Genomic DNA, 11443 nt, shown 5'->3' with positions numbered 1-11443 from the left:
TCCCAGAGACAGGAACTGAACAGTCCCTGATTTCATAAGACAGGGTTAATAATTGAGATGCCAACAACTGCAGAAATCAGTTGAAACACTGCTTAAAGGACCGGGTGAAAGACGGGGAACAGCAGAAGACACCTGCCATTGCGTTTATTGAAGCTAAGATTTCACAGGGCCATGGGGTGTGTCAGAAGAGGTGACCTGACTCAACACAAACCGCACGTGTGAAAATGACTGAAATGCAACACTTTAGTTATGCTCCTCCAGGCAGCTCTAATCCTGAAGATCTTTTGTTCAAAACTAAGTTTGACACACAGGGCAAAAAGATAATGATGATTGCGAGACTGTAGCAAGCAACAAGCTCTAGATAAAGGAGTAAGGCAAAAATAAGAAAATAAATATGGAATTTGAAAGTTTCTGAGATTTTAAACATATATGAAGATTTCAAAAGATGGTGAAGTTATGCTACCTTTTTGGTATTATAATGTGTTGCAGGGTTTTGACAAACTGAATTTTGACTTGTTTATAAGACAGCTTTTGTCTATGCTTTTATTTTACATAGTTTCACTCACCACATAGTCTAGCCAAATACTAATTCTCCATGTCAAAGAGTGAGTAAAGATATTTCAGTTTTATACCCATTTCTTTATAAGCACAGTGAAATACATTTCAGGGAAAATATTGTTCAAGATCTACTTTTACAAAGGTGTTTGTGTTAGACTCTTTTGCACCTAAAATGATGAAATACCCTGGAAGTAAAATCATACAAGACAAGCTATTAAACAGGGCAGCTTGATAATACTTTTAGTAAATGGCAAACGAGAGTATAAGATAAAATGTTTAGCATGTTGTTCTTTGTCCTGTTCATATAATTTGAGGCCAGAATGATGTAACACTACATCTTTTAGTCTGACCTACTGCATATCTTGGGCCACTAGATTTTGCATATAAGTTCAACTTCTTTGTTGGGATACTGTATTTGCCAGTTATTCATACAGTATTTACATATTATTTTCCACAGAGACATTTTGTGTTATTAAGAGATTTCCAAAGAATAAAATACAGCTTCCCTCCACAATTTGTGTCAGTGATTATTCACTCCCATCAATAACATTTCTTATTTGAATTTACCCACCTTCAACTTCCAATGACTTTGGAAGTCCATTGACTTCCATAAGACATTGACTTTCTTATCCTTTTCAACTACAAAGTTGAAGGGCCTTTTAGTTTGTGGTATTTTTACCTGTAAAGGTATGTATGTGCTTTTATCAAGTTGCATCTCCTTTTGTAGCATGGTATGGGGACCAATCTCTATTTATACAACCCTTAAATCAGCTTTGTGGCTCATCACTTCACTTGCATAGTTTTCAGGTGTGCTGGCCATGAAGCCAGCATCCCATGGGCAGTCTGGATGAAATAAACTCCTTCTTTTATTTTACACAGATGTTGGGCAACCAGGTTTTCATGCATACAGCGTGCACTTTATTTATGTTGCTTAGTGCTTGTCTTTTTTAATCCAAGCAAAATTGAAGTTGTGTCAGGGGAGGTTTAGGTTGGGTATCAGGAAAAGGTTCTTCCCCCAGAGGGTGGTTGGGCACTGAACAGACTCCCAGGGAAGTGGACACAGCATCAGCCTGACAGAGCTCAAGAGCATTTGGGCAACGCTGTCAGGCACGCGGTGTGACCCTTGGGGATGGTGATGTGCAGGGCCTGGAGTTGGACTCGATGATACTTGAGGATCCCTTCCAACTCAGCATATTCTGTGATTCTGTGAATGACTGACCAAGTCTACTTGGCATCTACAGGGCGACAATAAAAGCGTTTTCACTCATGAGCGGGCTGGGAGCAGTGCCCCACATCCCGCCACCTGGGGACACCCGCGGGAACGCATGGAGCCCCCGGGCACGTAACAAGCACCCGAGCCCGGCCGGCGGGCGCTCGGCTGGGGGGCAAACGAGGACATGCCGGCGGCTGGGGCCGAGCCGGGCGCTGGGGAAAGGCGGGAGGCGGGCGAGCAGCGGCGCTGAGGCGGCGGGGCGGTGCCGCCGGCGGGGCAGCCCGGGAAGGGCTGTGGGGGTGTGATCGCCGGTGTGCGGCGCCGCCTCCCCGCCGGGTCCCCTCCCTCCCTCCCTCCCGCTCCCTGGCTGCCCTCGCAGGCGTGAGGCGGCGCGGAGGGAGCGTGCGGTGCTGTGCGGGCAGCCCCTGGCCGGAGTCCAGCCGAGCCCCCGCACCATGCCGGCCGCCGCGCCGCCCCCGCTCCACTCCGCGGCGGGCGCCTGCTGCCACTGCCAGGGTGAGTGCCCCTTCCCCTTCCCTCAGCCCCTTCGCCGCGGGCAGCCCTCGCGCCGCCCCAGCTGGACGCTGCTCCGACAGGTCGCCATCTGTGCGCTCGTTTCGGGAGGAGGGGGCAGCTGGCGGCGCCCCGGCTGAGGGGGACGTGGGGCGGCGGCGGCGAAAGTTCCTGCCCAGGTCCTTGAGGGGAGCGGGGGAAGCTTTCGGGGCCGTTTGGGCTGGAAAGTGGGGCTGGAGACTGACGGAGGAAGAAAGGTACGATGCCTCTCGGCCGTGGGATTGAGGCGAGGGCTCTGGGAGGGGAGAGGGGTCCCCGAAGGTCCGGAGTTGGGGTGGTTATTTCACCGTGCTCCTTTAGCTGCCTGTATTGTGGGTTCGCTGGGGAGTGGGTTGCTTTGGAAGCAGAGCAGGGGCAGCCGCAGCAGGGGGAGGCGGTGGCTGGCGCGGGTCGCGCCGCCCGTGCCCCTTGCCGAGGCTGAGCGGCACCGCGGCAGTTCCGCGGCGAGCTTCGCAGGCTGAGGGTCAAGGCAGCGCTTGCCGCTCGGAAAGCAGGCACGGTGTCATCTGTGCGGCCATAAAAACTGAAGATTTGAAGTAACTTGCACTCTTAATAGTCAGCATGAGAGTGCTTCACTGGGAGCGAATGCTTGTGGGCTGCTCAGAGAGCACTGATGCTCTGCAAAAGAAAGTAAATAGAATGCAGTGTAAGGGTTTTAAACCATTGCACAACTGTGTGTTAAAACACACTTGAGGCTGATGAATCTTCCCGCAGCTGGGAAATCGGTACGGCTGGAGGTACACGGGTTACAGGCAGGGGGACAGAGTGGGGAGGGCTCTTGAGTCAGATGGAGATGCTGCGATGTGTGATAGCCAGACCTCTCTCGGGAAGAATGCTGGCTTTGCCCTTGCATCCATCCCCTGGCTTCTGTAGTTATATCAGTTGTGTTTGCTTCTGTTTAATAACTGAGCTGATATTTATAGGAGAACTACTCCATAACTTTTCCCTGTGCAGCATTATTTTCTGCCTTCCTCAGGGTACATTCAGTATGCAATGTCAGCAGGACTGGACGGGCCACTGGTTTGAGCTAGTGGAGCAGTTTGCAGGTTGTGAGACACAGTATTTGAGAGCAACTCCATAAACTGAAACTCTCGCTGCACTGAGTACTGAAAGGTTTCCTTTTTCAAAAAAGAACAAACCTAAAACCAACAAAAATTCCCTTGCAATAGGGTAAAAAGTTTCTTCTTTTTAAAAGAAACTAAAAAAAAAATCTAAAAAGCTCTTTCCTCTGAGCATTTAGATTGAAACCCATCCTGTGTGAGGGTATAAACTGAGAGTTTATCCTTGAATCTGATAATTTGTTGTGCATGTGTTTGATAGTAACTTTATAGAGACATGAAGATGTGCATATATGCAAGTTTGCATGCAGTTTTGTCTTCCCACTTCCTTGTTTCCTTTTCTTCTAGCCCCCTTTTTTCTCTTGGTGCTCCTTCTTGATTTTTTTTTCTATCATCTGAATGCGGTTTTGACACTTTGAAATGTTGAGAACTCAGCAGACTCCCAAAACAGTCAGCAAGTGAAATGAAGCTTACAAAACATATTACAGCTGCTTTATGTAGTAGAAGTGTAGTTATTATAGCAACTCATGCTCTTCTCAAGAGATAACTGAATTTTATATCTCAGGAAACCACCCTTCAACTTTCCAGATGAAACTGATCCTGCTGAGTTAGTCCCTTTCTTGTCATGTAATAGGTATGGATCTTCTGAAATAGCATAACCTTTTCCATGAAAATTTTTGTAGGATGTTCAGGCACATCAGCTGAGAGTTAGCTTCTGATAAATCTCCATCTGTGGCTTATTAACCTGAATTGGCTAATTGGATTTAAACTGTCAGCAAAGATAAGATAACTTGATTTAATTCAAGTTAGTGGCAGCTGTTCAAACCTCTGAAATTGAGTGGTGTTTAAGTTACCTTGTCTAGATTGGTTTTTTTTTTTTTTAATACTCAAGTTAATTACCTTGGGAATGCTAGCCTGACTTTTGAATGTATCTTTATCTGGTAGTGTCACTACAAGCTTTGTATCTGTTTTCACTGCTGCTTTTTCTGGTCATGTTCCGCAAAGCGTCACGATTTTGGCACCAGCTGGACTTACAGCGCGTGGTGACTAAGGGAAGTTGTGTGGGATTCATTTCCCCATTTCCAGGATTACCTAGCTGGGTTTGTTTTCTGCAGAAACATCTCTAGTTTTGTAAAAAAATGGGAAGTTCATGGTCTTTCCTTCTTATTGAGCAGCTCTAGGGCAGATGGAGTTGGTTTCTGTCACTGATTTTCTCATTTCCTTTAAGTTAATGATTCCTTGACATTTAACAACATTTGAAATTAGTGTTACATAGATTTTCTTGTAAATAAAATTAGAATCTTTCTTGTAAATATAATTAGAATAAGAACAGTATGGTGATTTTAGCTGCCTCAGATCTCACTGAAGCTAATGTGAAACTTTAATTAGCTTCAGTGCAACTTGAATCGGAGCTGAAAATGTGGTAGTTGAAGAGGTGAATGTGACATTTCTTTTCATAACAGTATACTGTTTTCCATATTTTTCTCAATTTCAGGATATGGGCTCTGTCCTTTTGGAGTGTTCACTAGATTCTGGAAACAATGAGGAAAGAGTGGGAGCTACTGCCTTGATTGATTCTAATGTAAATTTGGAGTTGTGGTAATGCTTGCACATTGTCCATCTTGCCTAGCAGTAGTTGGCTTTCACTGTAGATGAAAGTCAGGCATGTTTACCATCTTCTCTCTGTTGCTAGCATTGTTTACGCAGTCTAATTATTGTAAGAATGCAAAACAATTATGCCACATATTCGTGGAGGAAGCTCTCAGCAGACATTCTGAAAACACTGTCTCCCACTCCATCAATAGTGCTAGCCTGTACGTATTCTCCAGGTTTTAGTTTTCTCATCAGTCCAAATAATGTAGTTAATGGAAATGCTGGGAAATGTCTGGTGATGTGAAAATCATGATCTGCTTGTCATCATGCTTTTGAGTCTAATTAGTGCTGGCTTACAGTTTTCCCTGAGAAACTCATCTTCCTTTATAAGTCCTGTGAAACAATTTGTTTTGGAATGTTGACTTCAGTATATGAATATCTTCTGAAAAAGTGTTTCTGTAAAAATGGGGTTGGGAATTCTGCTTTTGTATGTGAGTTAACGTCTCTTAAATGTGCTGTATTTACAAAGAAAACTTCTGTGTGATTTCCCCTTTTGCAAACCAGATGGAGAATCAGACTCTGGCGGGTCTTTCCTTTAGTTATGCAACGAGGTTATTGGTAGTAAAGGAACTGGAAGCTTAATTAAACTCTCAGTGACACCTCTGCAGGCTCTTTTATTTTCACTGGGTTTGCTCAGTTGCAACCGATTAGTCATCAAGTTGAGATTTAGGAAGCAATGCAAATAATGTCTCCCACAAGAAGAAACAGAATCCTGCTTCTTTGACTGAGGTATTGTTGGCTAACAGGACTAAAAAGCAGCTGAAAGCTTACTTTGTAATGAAACGTGAATAATTAATTTAAAATATATGGTACTTCAGGAGTCAAGAGCATCAACAATCAAGAGCTCCCTGTACAGTGAGCCTGGAGAAGCACATGGAGGGCTTTGCCAGATGGATTCTGGCAAAAGCCACAGTTGTGTAAGATGTTTTTGTTTCCCTCTGTCAGTTCTATCCCTCTCCTGAAAGATCCTTGATGGAAAGTCCTGGACTGCAGAGCTGACTTCCCTGGTTACTGGGGCAGACCCTAAAGCAGGAAAAGTGCAGTAAGCAGCCATGGCTGTTCCCAATAAAATACACAGCCTGTCATCTTTGAAAGAAATTAAATAAATGAGCAGTTTCATAATATTCTTTTTTTGGTTTTACGCAGCTTAAACCAAGCCTCACACCTCCAAAGGCACTGATTCATTTCACGTGCAGTCTTAGATTTCACATAGTTCTTTACAGAGTATGCATCTGTATACTTCTCTACAGTAGAAGCATAAAGAAAGACTTTTCTTTATGCTCGCTTTTTAATTTGCTACCCTTAAAATGTCAGAAAGAAGATAATGAAAGTGGGGTTCTGCTCCAAAAAAAAGTAAAAATTATGGCACTTGTGAGTCATTACCAGTCTCCATGAAATCTTTACCTTCATCTGCTTCTCTGGGTGTGATTCAGCTCAGTTTAACACTAACACATGGCAGTAACCATCTGTGTTTGCTGTAAATATTTTATTTTTTAATTACAAATGGCTTGATTTAGAAAACCTGCAGCGGTACAGTGGGGTGGTTGTGGGCCTGCAGGGGAAGAAGATAAGCACCTGGGAAGGTAATTTTTGCCCAAGCACTGTTGCAGGGTTGGAAGGGGGAGTGTTACACAGAGAGTGACCCAGGCTGCCCTGCAGCAGTCCAGTCCCTGCTGCTCCCTTGTTGGAAGAGCTGGACTGGAGAACATCAGCACAGACTGCAAAGGGCCTCTGAGCATTTAGTGAAGGAGAAGGGGGTGGGGGAATAAGGCAAAGAAAACTCTAAGTTTATCTTGAGGAGAAATAAGGAAAGGTGGTTGCTAAATGTCACTTATCCATCGTGATTCTCATACAGTAAATATGGTCACATGTCGTGGCATGCTGAGCCTCCTACAAGCGTTTTGCTGTGGGATGACACTCACACTGGGGCTGAGGGTGTCACAGAGGAACCAGCCATACTCAGAATGGAAAAGTCCAGAGATCCCTTAGCCACAAGGGAGGGTTTTCCAATATGGGCATCCCTCAGGCTCCTTCCTTCTGCTGAAGTCCAGCCAGCTGCAAAGATTTTCCATCAGACTGTCATTCTAGACAGTCCTTCTCATCTTCGGATCTTCTTTTCTGCAACATCTGCCTGATTTTACCTGCTCAGGTGTTCTTTGTTCTCTAGGGTCTCCCATTAACTCTGAGGTCGATGTCTAGAAAAGGGAGTGAAATAAATGCCTCGGGGAAGAGAGTAGACTCACTCATTTTCTTTCCAGTGTGAAAAACTGGGGAACAATGAGAATGGACACTTATGAGACTGAAAGATTTGGGGATCTCTGGTTTGCAGTTTGCATAACACAATGTATGTTTGTTCTAAAAATAAAAAGCAGATGTGCTGAAGATAAGGTGTACAATGCAAAGTTTTGAAGTCTTCTTGCTTGCCCTCATGAGGTCAGAGAGTGGGTCCAGAGGTGCACGTCTCCCATGTCCTGCAGTCCAGGTGTAGCTGTTAAGAACATTTTCTTTCCTTGCAGCTGACACTTTGCAAACTCACCTAATGGGACCAGACACATTTGGCCGGGAGAAACTTTAGTTCTGTTAGTGACGTGTGGGACAGAAGGAACCCAACTTGACACATAGCTGAGTTTGCAGGGCTGACAGTTAAAGGAAAAATAATATTGCATGCGAATTTAAGCATGCTTGATGTGAAATTGTGAAAGATAAAGAACTTGGAATCCCATCATACTAATTTTATATGATCTTTTAGGGCTAAGACTGTGTATTTATGAGATAGAGATATTATTCTGATTTTTTTTTCTTTTTGTATGTGAGCCCAAATTAGTTTTTCTTCAGTGAACTTAGAACACTGTCTGAACTGCTGAGTGATTTTCATTTTCTACAAATTGGGTTAGACTGGGTCAGTGATTGATCTCCCCTGCACTGGTGCATATCAGACATGGAAGTGCTGGCATGACTATGACTGGAAATGCCCATTAGTGTAGCAGAAGGGATATTATAGAAATTAAACTGATAACTGATGCCCCCCCTCCCCGCTCTTTTTTTTTTTCATTATTACAGTATTAAAACTGTTTTTGAAAGAATCCAGCTGATAAATGATATTGAGCATGATTTTGTTTTCCTTCTGCTCCAGTAGCTAATGCAGATAAGAATTCATGCAAATATCATGATGCATTTTGTTTTGTTTTGAAATTAAGTTAATATAATTGAATAAAATACACTTTGGTCATCTAAAAAGACCATGCTTCTTTTATTTGGTTTTGTAAACCATGGTTATAATACCATATGCTTTACAATAATATTTTATTGCATAGTATAGTTTGTAACTGCCTTACCATCAAATGTATTCTGAACAGGTAAGGCTTATTTGATGTATTTCTTCAATGTATTAAAAAAAATCTATTTCTGCGAGGCTGGGTAGTTAAAATCTAATATTATTCAGGTTACAAAGTCAAGCTTTTATGACTATTGATTAGAACTGCTGTTCCCCCAACCCATGTTTCTGTGCATTAAGGTATATGCATTATTGTATTATCAGATGCTGGTTTTTTTATCCCAAGGGACTCTGCTTCCATCAGTGTATGAGATGGACAAAGCTTTCCTAATGAGCTTCTACTCTACTATTTACCCTGGCTCTTCATGCCTCCTGCTGTGTGTGTTTTTTGAACCCTGCTGTTCATACAGGCTTGTTAGCTTCTGGGCTTTCCTGTCATGGTTATTTCTATAGTAACAAATATGAATTAGCCTATCTGTGACACCTCCAAAGAGAGGGCTTGTACTGCATTCAGTGGCAGCCAAGGTGCAGAAAATAAAGTCAAAAGTACTTTAATTAAGTCAAGCTTTTATGACTATTCAGTAGAACTGCTGTTCGCCCAACCCATGTTTCTTTGCAGTAGGGTATATGCATTATTGTATTATCAGATGCTGTTTTTTTTTTATCCCAAGGGATTCTGCCTCCATCAGTGTATGTGATGGACAAAGCTTTCCTAATGAGCCTCTACTCTACTATTTACCCTGGCTCTTCATGCCTCCTGCTGTGTGTGTTTTTTGAACCCTGCTGTTCATACAGGCTTGTTAGCTTCTGGGCTTTCCTGTCATGGTTATTTCTATAGTAACAAATATGAATTAGCCTATCTGTGACACCTCCAAAGAGAGGGCTTGTACTGCATTCAGTGGCAGCCAAGGTGCAGAAAATAAAGTCAAAAGTACTTTAATTTGGGCAAGAAAGCAACTTGAGATGCCCAGGTCCTGAATTTTGGGATGATTTAACATTATCTATGTGTTGTGTTATATAATCTTGTGGTCTGAAGTACCTCTTCCAGTATATGTCCTTGCAGCTGTGAGCACTGGAGCACTGAGCAGTTTTGTGGGTCGGGTTGTTTTGGCTACCAGACTCTGATCCTCTCTGGAAAGCATAGATTAAGTCGAGTGCTTTGAAACTCAATGGACTTAGTTGAGATAAAATCCAGTTCTTCAGGGCTGCAGTGCCTTAAGCAGAGAAACTGATCTTCCTCTATTTTTTCACACACTTTTCAGCTCTTCTAGTTCCATATACAACACAGTCCTTAATCAAGTTTACCTGAAAAAGAGGGTCCAATGTGCCCTGGGGTGGACACAAGAAAAATTGTGTATATATCTAAACTGTCTTGTATGCAAGGAGGAAGTGAATTCACAAAAGAAATTATTTGGAAGTCACCCCAAAGATCATCTAGCCCTCTGCTACAGGCAGGGAAACCTTATATTGCCCCCAGCTTACTCAGAGCCTCATCTTGAACACTGCTAGTGATGGGGCATCCAGAGCTTCTCTGACAACCTGTATCACCACCCTCACAGTAAAAATTTCTTCCTCATATCTAATCTAAGACTCTCCTCTTTCAGTTGAAGGCCATTCCCCGTCATCCTATCACTTCATGCCCTTGTAAAAATCTATCCACAGTGCTCTCGTAGGTCCCTTTAGGTACTAAAAGGCCATTCTAAGGTATTCCCAGAGCTGCTGTCTTCTCCAGGCTGAACATCCTCAACTGTGTCTTCATAGGAGGGCTACTCCAGCCCTTTGATCACAGTCATGTCCTCCACTGGAGTTGCTCCAAGAGGTCCACATCCTTCGTGTGTCAAGGGCCCCAGAGCTGGGTGCAGCACTCCAGGTCTCATGAGAATGGAAAAGTAGGGAAGAACTACCTCCCTTCACTTGCCAGCCATGCTGCTTTTGATGCAGTGCAGGATGTGAGTGACAACTCTAATTTTCTCCTGTTTCACTGAGGATCTTGCTAATGTTCTCTAAATGTATTCCTCTCCTTCTGTGTATGTAGTTCTTCCTGTTATTTAAAAAAAAAAATCAATGTAAGCTAATATGGCAAGTGACAACAAAAGCAGGTAGATGTTCTTTATTGAGAACTGCAAAGGAGCAGACCGTGTGAGGATAGTTCTGTTGCTGACTTCCAGTCCCATCTCTCTAAGTTTGGCATTCTACCTGACTTCTTGATCCACTCATTCTCGTGTTTTACTGCTTCTCTTTTAGAGTCTCCATCTGCTTCAAATGTGTCAGTAGAGGCTAGGGGAATTGCTATCAGCAGGTATAAAAGTTTGTAGGAACTGCTGTGTTTAAGCAGTTTTACCTGACTATAGCACTACTGGCTTCCTTCTCTGCAGTCTTTGCAATTCTTCTTTGCTCTTATCCTCACAGTCCAGTTCTTCACTAGGTTTCCTTTTCCATTTTCAATTCCACACCTCTGAGCTGAGTGAGCATTTGGAGCTTGCTCAGGCTGGAGCTAACAGCAACTGTCCAACTTACAGCAACAGTAACAAGACATTTGACACTGTCTTGATCCAACCCTTGTGAAATTTGACTTTCTTTTTCTGCTCAGGATTTTATCTGCTCAAAACTGATGCAGTGTGTCTGCCTGCAGTGTTGTTGCTGAAATAACCATCAGTCCTGACTCAAAAAAAATCTCTGCCCTAAAATGATGTAAAACGTGGCAGGGGAGGAAAGAGAGGGTATGACTGCTCATATCCAGAGAAAAGTTCACCAGTAGTGTTTCCAACAGTGGGGCTGTAGATAATGTAAAATTTACTTGCTGTAAAAGGATGCCTGTGATCATGTTTTGTTTCTGTGCATCTGATCTAGTGAACTAAGACTTGCCATGTTACTGCTTCAGTCTTGAGCACTAACAGTGTGCACTAGCCCTGGAAGTTGAAACTTTAAATAATTTACAGCAAGGAGAGGAGATCAAGATGGCACATTTCTAGAGGACTTGGATTGCATCTTGGACCCGACTGCTGATGCACACTGCTAACCTGTGTGAGCTACCTACTTGGCTGCTCTGAGTTCAGTGCCAGTGGCATTCTTCATACTCAAGTACTTGAAGATACTTGTTAGTACTGTGAAATG

At 43.3% G+C, this 11443-nt stretch overlaps 1 protein-coding gene across 1 annotated transcript in view; it reads left to right on the top strand.

Annotated features, from left to right (window-relative positions):
* The first annotated feature begins 2126 nt into the window (after positions 1–2126).
* The window catches only part of DCLK3 (doublecortin like kinase 3), a 30924-nt gene continuing 21607 nt past the window's right edge, over positions 2127–11443 (top strand). Inside the window, exon 1 of the mRNA XM_039715216.1 lies at positions 2127–2287. Within this exon, the coding sequence (XP_039571150.1) occupies positions 2227–2287 (61 nt within the window). The 5' untranslated portion in view covers positions 2127–2226. The remainder of the gene's footprint in view (positions 2288–11443) is intronic.

The sequence above is a fragment of the Passer montanus genome, unplaced genomic scaffold (genome assembly GCF_014805655.1).
Source record: "Passer montanus isolate IOZ18808 unplaced genomic scaffold, ASM1480565v1 scaffold32, whole genome shotgun sequence".
In the NCBI taxonomy this organism is placed as follows: domain Eukaryota; kingdom Metazoa; phylum Chordata; class Aves; order Passeriformes; family Passeridae; genus Passer; species Passer montanus.
Note: the sequence above shows the minus strand (reverse complement) of the source record. Positions and strands in the feature narration are given on the sequence as shown.